Here is a 14,370-nt window from a genome sequence, read left to right as displayed (position 1 = left end):
ATCTGAATACATTCACCTCCTCCATACTCTCTCCCTCCAATCTGATATCCAATCTTTCATCAATAATCTTTGTTATCCTCAAAACCTTACTCTTTCCTGTATTCACTTTTAATTTTCTTCTTTTGCACATCCTACCAAATTCATCCACCAATCTCCGCAACTTCTCTTCAGAATCTCCCAAGAGCACAGTGTCATCAGCAAAGAGCAACTGTGACAACTCCCACTTTATGTGTGATTCTTTATCTTTTTAACTCCACGCCTTTTGCCAAGACCCTCGCATTTATTTCTCTTACAACCCCATCTATAAATATATTAAACAACCATGGTGACATCACACATCCTTGTCTAAGGCCTACTTTAACTGGGAAATAATTTCCCACTTTCCTACATACTCTAACTTAAGCCTCACTATCCTCATAAAAATTCTTCACTGCTTTCAGTAACCTACCTCCTACACCATACACCTGCAACATCTGCCACATTGCCCCCCTATCCACCCTGTCATACGCCTTTTCCAAATCCATAAATGCCACAAAGACCTCTTTAGCCTTATCTAAATACTGTTCACTTATATGTTTCACTGTAAACACCTGGTCCACACACCCCCTACCTTTCCTAAAGCCTCCTTGTTCATCTGCTATCCTATTCTCAGTATTACTCTTAATTCTTTCAATAATAACTCTACCATACACTTTACCAGGTATACTCAACAGACTTATCCCCCTATAATTTTTGCACTCTCTTTTGTCCCCTTTGCCTTTATACAAAGGAACTATGCATGCTTTCTGCCAATCCCTAGGTACCTTACCCTCTTCCATACATTTATTAAATAATTGCACCAACCACTCCAAAACTATATCCCCACCTGCTTTTAACATTTCTATCTTTATCCCATCAATCCCGGCTGCCTTATACCCTTTCATTTTACCTACTGCCTCACGAACTTCCCCCACACTCACAACTGGCTCTTCCTCACTCCTACAAGATGTTATTCCTCCTTGCCCTATACACGAAATCACAGCTTCCCTATCTTCATCAACATTTAACAATTCCTCAAAATATTCCCTCAATCTTCCCAATACCTCTAACTCTCCATTTAACAACTCTCCTCTTCTATTTTTAACTGACAAATCCATTTGTTCTCTAGGCTTCCTTAACTTGTAAATCTCACTCCAAAACTTTTTCTTATTTTCAACAAAATTATTTGATAACATCTCACCCACTCTCTCATTTGCTCTCTTTTTACATTGCTTCACCACTCTCTTAACCTCTCTCTCTTTTTCTCCATATACTCTTCCCTCCTTGCATCACTTCTACTTTGTAAAAACTTCTCATATGCTAACTTTTTCTCCCTTAATAATAATAATAATAATAATAATAATAATAATAATAATAATAATAAATATCTTTATTTATTACACGTACATGTACAAGGTATACAGACCTAACTGACATCAGTGACATATTACTGTATAGAAAGCCGCTTGTTATGCAGAGAATTTCAAGAAAATTAGGTCAGTGTCCCAGGATAATACCCACACTAGTCGGCTAACACCCAGGTACCCATTTACTGATTTATTTATTTATTTATTTATTTATTTATTTATTTAATGTCTTTGCACAGTACATTGAGATTGTGTATATACAATAGTGGGTTGCAATACAAAGAGCCTCTATTATGCCTTGGCATTATGGGCCAACTTAACATTATTGGCTTACATTCTACTTAATACTAAGAAGTAGTGTATCATAGTTGTACAGTAGGAAAGTAATTATTTCATAGTTGTACAGTAGAATATTAATTATAAATGAATCAAAATTTGTATAATACAAAGATATACGTATTTATATTCTAAAATGCTTTTGTGAAAAACAATGATTCAATTATGTTCCTGTCAACAATGGATAAAAGGTTCAGTGTGATTGTTTCAGTTATGATGTGGGAGTACATAGGTGAGTAAATGTGTACTGAGTATTTAGCATTTAGTCTAGGGTGATTAAGTGGCTTTTGAGAAGAGTGGGTTACTTTAATATCTTCTGGTAATGAATTCCATATTTTGGGGCCCTTTATGTGCATAGAGTTTTTACAGTGTGATATGGACACGAGGTATATCAAAAAGAGATCTGTGTCTTGTGTTGTGGTCATGTGTCCTGTTTAGGTTGGTGGGGAAAAGTTTGAGAGGGGGGTTTATATTTGCATGTATTGTTCTGTGTATGTAGTAGGCACATGATTAAGTATGGATGTTCTTAATGGTGAGCAGATTCAGACTTCTGAAAATTGGTGGAGTATGCTGGCAGGAGTGGGAATTTGTTATCATTCTTGCTGCTGCCTTTCGCTGGGTTATTAGGGGTTTTAGGTGGTTGGATGTTGTTGATCCCCATGCACAAATTCCATATGTAAGATAAGGGTATATGAGTGAATGGTACAGTGCCAGGAGAGCTGATTGTGGAATGTAGTACCTTATCTTTGATAGTATGCCTACAGTCTTGTAGATTTTCTTGGCGATTTGTTGTATGTGTGTCCGGAACTTAAGGCTACTGTCAAGGTGGATACCTAGGAATTTTCCCTCTGAGTCTTGTGACTGATGATCCATTTAGCGTAATGTTAATTGGATCATTTGCAGCTTTGTTTCCAAACTGAATGAAATAGGTTTTATCAGTGTTCAGGATAAGTTTGTTAGTCATCAGCCAGGCAGATATTTTCTGTAATTCAGCATTGACTGTGTTTGCTAGTATGACTGCATTTGAGTAAACATAGACAACAAGTGTAAAGAAACACACCTAATGTTTCTACCCTGGCTGGGAATAGAATATTTACCAAAAATCATACATGGCTAACGCAAGCCAGGTACTAAAAATAAGCCACGTTGACTTTTTTTGGGTTATCCTAGGTTCTCTACACATATGCTGCTATGTGTGATAATCTATAGAGAGAAAATAACTATTTTGTTTCAGGTTTATGGTGCAGTACGAGTGTATATCACAGTTAGCCATGTGCTATACTCCATTTTCTCTAATATAAGCCACAAAGACAGGGATAGGAGAATGATATTTGTATATTATATACTCTTCATACCTCCGTCGAACTACTCGGTGTTATGCTAAATATTATTAATTCTAGAGTATTTTACATGTTTTATGTTATTTATATTGTTTCTTATGTCATATTAGATCAATTGTGATAGGCAAATAAGCTGTAGTGTTGATATTAGCGTAATAATAAAGCATATTCTCTTGCTTCATGAGACTGAGTTCATGACAACCGACAGTGGCTTCAAAGCCACCTTATCTTTAATGGATAATGTACTGTGTAGGTGCTTTACATAATGAGAAGCATTTATTTTATTCATTGGAACCATGGCTAGGGCTAAAAGTAAGAAGGTTAAAACAATAAATGGAGAAAAAGAAATTGGAATGACTTGTGTAGTAAGTAGTGCCACCAAACAGTACCAGCAGGTTGGTGTGGTGACCCTGGAAATTAGAAATTATGCTAGCCAAAATTAGTGCCGAATAACTGAAGGAACCGAAAAACTGATTGCCGGATTTGTGATGGCGGACCTGTATATATATTATAAAACAATAGTAATAAACATTTTTTTGCATTGTTGGTTTCTGTAAACAAGTTTTGTAAACAATATAATGATAACGTTTGTGCGCTTATTGTGTTGCATACAATGAGTGCATGTGCATTGCACCTTACTTTGGTCTCACAGGCCACATGTTTGAGGAGGTAGATCATGGTAATGAATATGATATTGTGTAAATGGACTTCAGTAAGGCTTTCAATCGAGTTCCACACCAGAGGCTATTGAGGAAACTTAAGGCACACGGAATAGGAGGAGAAATTTTTTCCTGGGTAGAGGCATGGCTGACAAATAGGCAGCAGAGAGTTTGCATAAATGGGGAGAAATCAGAATGGGGGCACGTCACAAGCGGTGTTCCTCAGGGGTCAGTATTGGGCCCATTGTTGTTGTTCACAATTTACATGAACGACATAGATAAGGGAATAAATAGCAACAAACAAATTTGCTGATGACATCAAAATAGAACATATGAACATAAGAAAGAAGGAACTCTGCAACAGGCCTACTGACCCATGTGGAGCAGGTCCATGTCCCTGGCCCCCACTGGATTAGCCCAGTTACCCACCCAGTCTGGTCATCTCCACTCAAGGATGGAGCACTGCACCAGACCCAGCAGCACAAGCTAGTCAGGTCCAACTCACACCCACCCACACCCACTCATGTATTTATCTAACCTATTTTTAAAACTACACAACGTTTTAGCCTGAATAACTGTACTCAGGAGTTTGTCCCACTCATCCACAACTCTATTACCAAACCAGTGCTTTCCTATATCCTTTCTGAATCTGAATTTTTCCAACTTGAAACCATTGCTGCGAGTCCTGTCTTGGCTGGAAATTTTCAGCACACTATTTACATCCCCTTTATTTATTCCTGTTTTTCATTTATACACCTCGATCATATCCCCCCTAATTCTACGCCTTTCAAGAGAGTGCAGATTCAGGGCCCTCAGTCTATCCTCATAGGGAAGATTTCTGATACATGGGATCATCTTTGTCATCCTCCTTTGTACGTTTTCCAGAGCATTTATATCCATTCTGTAATACGGTGACCAGAACTGAGCAGCATAGTCTAAATGAGGCCTAACCAAGGATATATAGAGTTGAAGAACAACCTGAGGACTTCTATTATTTATACTTCTAGATATGAAGCCAAGAATTCTGTTAGCTTTATTGCGAACACTAATGCACTGTTGTCTTGGTTTTAGATTACTGCTAACCAGAACTCCTAAATCCTTAAGTGGGCCAATCTTGTCCCTAATCTTACTTCTGTATACCTGAAAGAACCCTTTTGGGTTAGTCTTTGAATCCCTTGTGACCTTAGCCTCATAATCCCTTTTTGCTTTTCTTATTCCTTTCTTTATTTCTCTCTTTAATTGAATATATTGATTTCTTAACTGCCCATCCCCTCTTTTGATACGCCTATATATGCCTCTCTTTTGACCAATGAGATGTTTTAATCTATTGTTCATCCATTTGGGATCATTTTTGTTAGATCTAATTTCCCTACTCGGAACAAAAGTTGTCTGGGCAGCTAGAACTATGCTCTGAAAAACGTCATATTGGCAACCAAGATCACCTACCTGACCCATAGTCAGGACATCCCAATTTAGCCCACCCAAGTAATTTTTCAGTCCCATGAAGTCGGCCAAGCGAAAATCTGGGACAGAGATTTGATTGCAGTTATCTGGGTAATTCCATGATATATTGAAACTAAGTGATTTGTGATCACTTTCCCCAAGCTCATCATTAACCTCAAGATTATTAATTAGAGACTCTTTGTTGGCAAGAACCATGTCAAGTAGATTGTTTCCTCTAGTTGGTTCTGTCACAACCTGTTGTAAAAAGTAATCCTGAACTGTATCAAGAAAGTCACTTGACTCAAGATTTCCCGTCATTGTTCCAATCAATTTGTCTAAAGTTAAAATCTCCCATTATCACAACATTTTCATATCTAGATGCCTTATAAATTTCGTCCCATAACAGGTTACTGCTCTTCCTATCAAGGTTTGGGGGCCTATAAATCACACCCAAAATTAATTTGTCACGTCCCTCGAGAAACTGTAGCCAAACAGATTCTGTGTTCGATGTTTCTAATCTTATATCATGTCTAAGACAACAATTTAAATTTTCTTTGACATACATCGCCACACCACCACCCTTCCTGTTGACCCTATCAGTGTGGAATAGTTTATAACCCTGTATGTTGCATTCAGAAGGCATTTCTCTATCTTTCAGGTTGAACCAGATCTCTGTTATACCAATAATATCTATATTACCTACACTTGCAAGTAATCTTAGCTCATCTATCTTATTTCTTAGACTCTGCTATTTGTATAGTAAACCTTAAGGGAGCTAGTCACTCGTTGCCCTCTACTATCTCTCTTTGTTGATCAATTGATTTGCCATTACTAGCAACTTTATTTTGAATATTGTCTTTTAAACATATCCCCGAGGTATCCCGGTAATAACTGCTGTTTTTAACCCTAATTCTGCAGCCTGATTGTTTCCCACAAACACCCATACCTCTATAATCTTTCTTTCTTTCAACACACCGGCCGTATCCCACCAAGGCAGAGTGGCCCAAAAAGAAAAACGAAAGTTTCTCTTAAATTTAGTAATTTATACGGGAGAAGGGGTTACTAGCCCCTTGCTCCCGGCATTTTAGTCGCCTCTTACAACACGCATGGCTTACGGAGGAAGAATTCTGTTCCACTTCCCCATGAAGATAAGAGGAAATAAACAAGAACAAGAACTAGAAAGAAAATAGAAGAATACCCAGAGGGGTGTGTATATATACGCTTGTACATGTATGTGTAGTGTGACCTAAGTGCAAGTAGAAGTAGCAAGACATACCTGAAATCTTGCATGTTTATGAGACAGACAAAGGACACCAGCAATCCTACCATCATGTAAAACAATTACAGGTTTTTGTTGTACACTCACTTGGCAGGACGGTAGTACCTCCCTGGGCAGTTGCTGTTTACCAACCTACTACCTAAGACCTCTATAATCTACCAGTTTAAATTCCTAGACAAGTCATCAATTACCCTCTCAATCAAATTGGCTAATGCAACCACTCCATCCCCAGAGAGATGAACCCCATCCCTTGCATACATATCACGTTTGCCAAAGAATAGGTCCCAGTTATCAATGAATGGGATTGCAAGTTCCTTGCAGTATCTGTATAGCCAGCAATTTATACCAATTGCCCTAGACATCCATTCATTGCCCACCCCCTTTCTAGACAAGATGCTACATAAGACTGGGATCCCTCCCTTAGACCTAACAACTTCTATGGCTAACCTGAACTTATCCAGCAGCTCCTCTCTCCTGCCCTTCCCAATGTCATTACCCCCAGCACTAAGACAGATAATGGACTTGTTCCCATTACCTGTCATAATATTATCCAACCTGCTGACTATGTCACCAACAACAGCTCCAGGAAGGCACACTCTCTGTCTGACCTTTCTGTCTGTTACAAAATGCATGGTCCATATATCTTACCTGAGAATCGCCTACTATTGAAATATTCTTACCTTGATTAGCAGGGGAATCAGTGGTACCTTCAACCTCACTAACCACTGAAGTACACTCGTTTTGGAGAACAGAGAATTGATTTCCTACCTTCGCATCTTCTCTATTAACTCTCATCTTCCTTCTTCCTGAACTGTGAACCACTTGCCACTTAAAGTGGCTGCCACTATCACTGCTGGTGACCATTCCTTCCATACCAGCTAAATCCTTCTCACACTCACTCCCAAACTCATCTGTGCGAAGCTTCAGCCTCCTATTTTCCTCCTGAAGAAGTAGAATCTCCTTCTTCAACACTTGAACCTGAGATTCTAAAACACTACAACAAGCCATGGTGCTTGGTAACAGCCCACGTTAACTCCCAAGAGCTTAGGCAGGTATGACCGCAGGTGACCAAGACAACAGTGCATTAGTGTTCACAATAAAGCTAACAGAATTCTTGGCTTCATATCTAGAAGTATAAATAATAGAAGTCCTCAGGTTGTTTTTCAACTCTATATATCCTTGGTTAGGCCTCATTTAGACTATGCTGCTCAGAGGAGAATGGCAAAGTTGGTCCCATGTATCAGAAATCTTCCCTATGAGGATAGACTGAGGGCCCTGAATCTGCACTCTCTCGAAAGGCGTAGAATTAGGGGGGATATGATCGAGGTGTATAAATGGAAAACAGGAATAAATAAAGGGGATGTAAATAGCGTGCTGAAAATTTCCAGCCAAGACAGGACTCGCAGCAATGGTTTCAAGTTGGAAAAATTCAGATTCAGGAAGGATATAGGAAAGCACTGGTTTGGTAATAGAGTTGTGAATGAGTGGGACAAACTCCCAAGTACAGTTATTCAGGCTAAAATGTTGTATAGTTTTAAAAATAGGTTAGATAAATACATGAGTGGGTGTGGGTGGGTGTGAGTTGGGCCTGACTAGCTTGTGCTACTAGATCTCGTGCCATGCTCCTTCCTTGAGTAGAGGTGACCAGACTGGGTTGGTCATTGGGCTAATCTGGGGGAAGGGGGTAGGTCATTGGGCTAATCCTTGGGAGGACATGGACCTGCTCCGCATGGGTCAGTAGGCCTGTTACAGTGTTCCTTCTTTCTTATGTTCTTACAAGTTACCTGAAAAAATATAGTAAAAAAAACAAGAAACCTTCAAATGGGAGTAAGAAAAAGTTTACCGGGTGAGCAGCATTCACCGCTGTTGCCATACGTGACTCATTTTCTGTCAACTTTAAGCCTCTATAACTTGGTAAGTACTGATCACAATTTTTTTTTTAGGCTTAAAATACTCTGCAAAATAATCCTAACGTTTTGGTAAGAAAAAAAATTTTTTTTTTTTTTTTCAAATATTTTTTGACATAGAATGACAGTTTCAGAAATGGGCTTGCGACAGTCAAAAGGTTAAGAATGAAGCTATGTACATGAGTTAAAGGAATGACAGACAAGGACAGGGACAATACAGGATGAAAGAATTGTCCAGCATAGAAATTTTGAAGCTGATGAGAAGAGATTTTTCTCAAGTTATTGCACAGAAACCAAAATCAGCAATGGATTCAGAAAATTGAGACAAGGCATCTGCCCATTCCATCATTCCATGAACCATCCCTAGTTATAGTTCACTAACATTGAAAATATGAAACGATTCGGATTTAGCATTCAAAAATTATAAGCAAAGACCTAAAAAAGAAAACTGCTCAAATATATACATGACCTACTCTACAATAAATCAGAACAAAAAAATGCCTTTATAAGATTCAATGTTACGATTTTGAGATACAGTAGACCCTTAAATTACACTGTAGTTACATTCTTGAAAATTCCATGTTAGAGAAATCTGTGTTATATAAACTTAAGAACTTATGGGGAAAATAAGGTTACATTAGTAGGATTCCCCCCCCCCTAAAAAAAAAAAAAAGGCCAATCAACTTTTTTTTTTTTTTTTTTTTTTTTTTTTTTTTTTTTTTTTTTTTTTTTTTTTAGACATCCAGATCTTACAAAAATAAAAAGGATAATGTTTTTGTTGCTTAAGATTACAAATGCAACAGAAATATTATTTACTTTAAACTGTAGTTGCTGGTATGTGTCAGTGATTGTGAAGAGAGTGGAGATGCATGGTGTGGCCCTACTGGGCTGAATTGGATGGTTGTTGGTTATCAGCAGAAGTGGATGGTTGAGGTCCTGGTACTAAAGTCAATGGTTGTAGAGTGTGCATAAATTCTGTAATACATGTATATCTCTGGTTTCCTTTAACCTGCAGTACAGTATACAGCTGACGGTAAGGCATTATCAGTTACTTTAGATCCCATTTCAAAGCACTGCCTCTAGATTTGTCAGGTTTCTCTTCACTGGAAAAAGTGTAATAGTTTAGCAGCAACATGGAACTGCTCACGTAACTTCTGCAATGTTAACTGTGTTTTTTCAGGTTCTTTTTCATCTTCTGTTATCTGGCTCCCTTGTATCTGTGCATCGAGCTCTGTCAACATTTCCTCTGGACTCCTGTCTTCATCATCATCTTCTAAGAGCTCATTCACATCATCTTCCTTCATATCTTCGAAGTCATCACCTGGTAATCTCCTTGCCAGCAGAAGAATTTCCTGAACTTGACTCTCAAGCAAAGGGAAACCAGTGAAAGAATTAACTACAGAAGGCCATAACTTTCACCAGCCTGCATTTAATGTTGACTGGGGCACTTCATTCCATGCATCTCTAGCAGAGCTGATGGCATCTGCAATGTTCAATTTATTCCAGAAGCTTGGTACTGCCAGGTTGGGGTCAGAGTCCATCCAAACTTTTTCCCCTCCCACAAACCAAACTGTTAATTTTACGAAGTGTTGTATAAAATTATGTCTCAATTTTTCAATAGTGTAATAACCAAAACACGTCAAATAAATTCGTGTAATATAAGGGTCTACTGTACCTAATTAAATGCTTCATATATTTTATAACACTATATGAATATGTGGTATTAACTTAAGATTGTTTTTAATACTTACATGATGGGATAAATCTGCATCCATAATGAAGATATAGTTGCCAGTTGCATGCTTTATTCCATGGATATATGCAGTACCTAGACCAAGCTTCTTTGCTCTTGGACGTAAAACCTGAAAAATTACACACTTTTAGACAATGTAATGTACATCTTTGGCTTCCAAGTAATTTTTTTTCCTTAACTAACAGGAATTTCCCACAAAAGTCATGAGCAATTTAACCCCTTCACTGTCGGTCCCGTAATATTACGGTTTGTAAGCCAGTGTTGGTCCCGTAATACTACGACAAAATTCTAGTGGCTTCCAATCTTGCAGGAGAAAGCTGGTAGGCCTACATATGAGAGAATGGGTCTGAGTGGTCAGTGTGTGCAGTATAAAAAAAAAATCCTGCAGCATGCAGTGCACAAAGAAAAAATAACTGACCATGTTTTTGGTTTAAAACAGCGACTTTGCGGTGTATTTTCAGGTGGTATCTATGGTTGTATTTTCGTTTTCTTGGTCTCATTTGACAGAATGGAAGATATATTACAGAAATAGAGATGATTCTGAATGATTTATGGAATAAAAGTACCCTGAAATGGAGTTCAAATTAGTGGAAATGTTCAATTTTTGCTGATATTCAAGAGTAAACAAAACTCGTCATGTGTCCAATACATGTCAACTGGTGGGTCTAATATGCTTTCACAAAAGTGATGATATAATTTATATAATTTTTACAATAATGCAGTAGTCTGCATAACAGTAAATCTTCTATTTTTTGTGTGAATAAAAATTCAAAATGGAAAGAAAGCATAATATAAGTGAGGCCTGGAGACATGACTAACAGAGAAAATGTTGTTTTAGTGTTAGGAATGTTTGCACTGTTAATTCTAGACCCTATTTTGAAATTGGCCTTTCCTGAATTGTGTATGAAAATGGCCAAATTACCAATTTCTGATCACTTTATTGGGTAGCTGAAATTAGTAAATGGGGTGGTTTCTTGTACTCAGTTGATAGAACATACGGAGTTCTAGCAAAACAGTTATAAATCTGGTCAACTGGAACAATGGAATTGGCTGAAAATAGGGCTTAAAGTGGGTGAAATTGCCAATGTGTAAATAAATACTTGCAAGACTGTTAACTTCACCAGAGCGTAATTCCGTAGCTTTTCCATAAAATTTCGTACTTTTGGTTTCATTACCATCAGAAAAAGTTTCTCTATCATTTCATAAGAAAAATTTTTTTTTTTTCTTGAAAATTCTTTGACATTGAGAGCAAGTTCGTGAGCAGGGGTTGCAATGGTGAAAGGATTAAAAAAAGGAGCATGCATTCACCTTCACTTTCTAAAAAAGAACAGACCAGTACTTACATGAACCATCAGCCTGTTGCCTCCCTTTCTCTACATAATAACTTTCTAACAATACAGTACTGTCTATTTGAACATTTTCAACACTGCGACCATCTCCCAACAAGGTAGGGTGACCCTACAAAGAAAACACTTTCACTGTTACTCACTTAAATCACTATCTTGCCAGAGGCACACTGACATTACAGTTCAGATGACTCTCTAGATCACAACATCCCCACACTTCCTCCAGAGTGGAGGCACCACCTCTAGGACTCAAGTCTGGCTAACTGGTTTCCCTGAATTCTTTCATATGTGTTACTATGTCCACACTCCAATAGAATATCAAATCATAAAAACAATTTGCCTCTTCTAATACAGCAATACCTTGCATAGTACGGGTTAAAACAATGCACCAGCAGTGAACACAGCTACAATAAATCCTAGCAAACAGAAATACAATCTAAGTAAATACTATGCCTTGGGTATCTGCAGGCACAGTATATCTGGTAAAACAGGTGGGACATGCACCTCTGACCATCCCAAAAAAATGCTGTACCCACAGTGCAACTACCCCTTCTGTAACTTATTTCACCCAGAAATGTGTCACTCATCAATCCATGAAAGAAAATGCTACAATGCATACTACCAGGCACATTATCTAAAGGGGACTAAAAGACACAGACCAACCAGACTATGGTAAACAAAAGAGAGGAGCCACAACCTCTCCAGGCACAGAGGTTTTTTTAGGGCCAGGAGGGAAAAAAAGACTGGCAAGAAATGACAATAAGCCTACACCACCTGAAAACGCTTCTGGAGCAGAGGCACGGACATAGGCCTCCGATCCAGAACAACAGATATTATAGCCATCAAATAAAACCCCCTAAATTCCACCAATGCAATGACATTAGTGTTTGCAAACATACAGGGTCTAAAGCCATCAAAGAACAACAAAATTCTTTACATCAAAGGACTGCTCATGGAGTCAAATGCAATGCTTGCAGCATTCACAAAGACCCACATAAAGGATCATTATAACAACGAAATATGGATCCCAGGTTTTATTTATTTATTTATTTAGTAATTTGAGCATACATACAGAGGTACAAAAAAATACAGGTAAGAGCAGCATGCCAAAGTGACTTGTATGCATAGCATTATGGGCTGGCTTAAAATTAGCTTAAGATTAACTAAGCAATGATGTAATCAGTGATAAAACATTATTGTAAACAGATAACTATAAAGCACAAATGAGTATTACAAAGACAGGTCATATGGTTGCATGCATTGCTGTACATTCAGTCGAATGGAGTATTCTGTTAGGTAGTGTATTTAAAAAATAAAGTTAGATTGGGTCTTAGGTTTAACATTTATGTGATATAATTGTGAGAAACATTTAAGATATACAATTTATAAGGTTCAGTTATTCAGTATTTATTTGGTTTTGGGTGAGTAAGTGATCTTTGAGAAGAGACTTGAATTTATAAACAGGTAGCGTTTCTTTTATATTTACAGGTAATGAATTCCAGATTTTAGGGCCTTTTATGTGCATTGAGTTTTTGCATAGTGTGAGATGGACACGAGGAACATCAAAGAGTGATCTGTGCCTTGTGTTATGGTCATGTGTTCTGTTGAGGTTGGCAAGGAGATGTTTGAGGGGAGGGTTAATATCAGATTTAAGTGTTCTATGTATGTAATAGGTGCAGAGAGCATGCATAGTTCCTTTGTATAAAGGCAAAGGGGACAAAAGAGAGTGCAAAAATTATAGGGGGATAAGTCAGTTGAGTATACCTTGTAAAGTGTATGGTAGAGTTATTATTGAAAGAATTAAGAGTAAGACAGAGAATAGGATAGCAGATGAACAAGGAGGCTTTAGGAAAGGTAGGGGGTGTGTGGACCAGGTGTTTACAGTGAAACATATAAGTGAACAGTATTTAGATAAGGCTAAAGAGGTCTTTGTGGCATTTATGGATTTGGAAAAGGCATATGACAGAGTGGATAGGGGGGCAATGTGGCAGATGTTGCAGGTGTATGGTGTAGGAGGTAGGTTACTGAAAGCAGTGAAGAGTTTTTACGAGGATAGTGAGGCTCAAGTTAGAGTATGTAGGAAAGAGGGAAATTATTTCCCAGTAAAAGTAGGCCTTAGACAAGGATGTGTGATGTCACCGTGGTTGTTTAATATATTTATAGAAGGGGTTGTAAGAGAAGTAAATGCAAGGGTCTTGGCAAGAGGTGTGGAGTTAAAAGATAAAGAATCACACAAAGTGGGAGTTGTCACAGTTGCTCTTTGCTGATGATACTGTGCTCTTGGGAGATTCTGAAGAGAAGTTGCAGAGGTTGGTGGATGAATTTGGTAGGGTGTGCAAAAAGAAAATTAAAAGTGAATACAGGAAAGAGTAAGGTTATGAGGATAACAAAAAGATTAGGTGATGAAAGATTGGATATCAGATTGGAGGGAGAGAGTATGAAGGAGGTGAATGTATTCAGATATTTGGGAGTGGACGTGTCAGCAGATGGGTCTATGAAAGATGAGGTGAATCATAGAATTGATGAGGGGAAAAGGGTGAGTGGTGCACTTAGGAGTCTGTGGAGACAAAGAACTTTGTCCTTGGAGGCAAAGAGGGGAATGTATGAGAGTATAGTTTTACCAACGCTCTTATATGGGTGTGAAGCATGGGTGATGAATGTTGCAGCGAGGAGAAGGCTGGAGGCAGTGGAGATGTCATGTCTGAGGGCAATGTGTGGTGTGAATTTAATGCAGGCATGCGTGAGCGTGTTTGATAGGAGTGAATGGAGACAAATGGCTTTTAATACTTGACGTGCTGTTGGAGTGTGAGCAAAGTAACATTTATGAAGGGGTTCAGGGAAACCAGCAGGCCGGACTTGAGTCCTGGAGATGGGAAGTACAGTGCCTGCACTCTGAAGGAGGGGTGTTAATGTTGCAGTTTA

The 14,370-nt window shown here is 38.2% G+C and overlaps 1 protein-coding gene across 1 annotated transcript in view; it reads right to left on the bottom strand.

The window, feature by feature from the left end:
* Dpm1 (Dolichyl-phosphate mannosyltransferase subunit 1) overlaps nucleotides 1–14,370 on the bottom strand; it is a 135,498-nt gene that overhangs the window by 40,294 nt on the left and 80,834 nt on the right. The window contains exon 3 of the mRNA XM_053782691.2: nucleotides 10,101–10,211. Coding sequence (XP_053638666.1) covers nucleotides 10,101–10,211 — 111 coding nt within the window. The remainder of the gene's footprint in view (nucleotides 1–10,100; nucleotides 10,212–14,370) is intronic.

Source organism: Cherax quadricarinatus, chromosome 6, assembly GCF_038502225.1.
Source record: "Cherax quadricarinatus isolate ZL_2023a chromosome 6, ASM3850222v1, whole genome shotgun sequence".
NCBI classification, from domain to species: Eukaryota; Metazoa; Arthropoda; class Malacostraca; order Decapoda; family Parastacidae; genus Cherax; species Cherax quadricarinatus.
The sequence above is the reverse complement of the archived record's forward strand: the minus strand, read 5'-3'. Positions and strand labels throughout refer to the sequence as shown.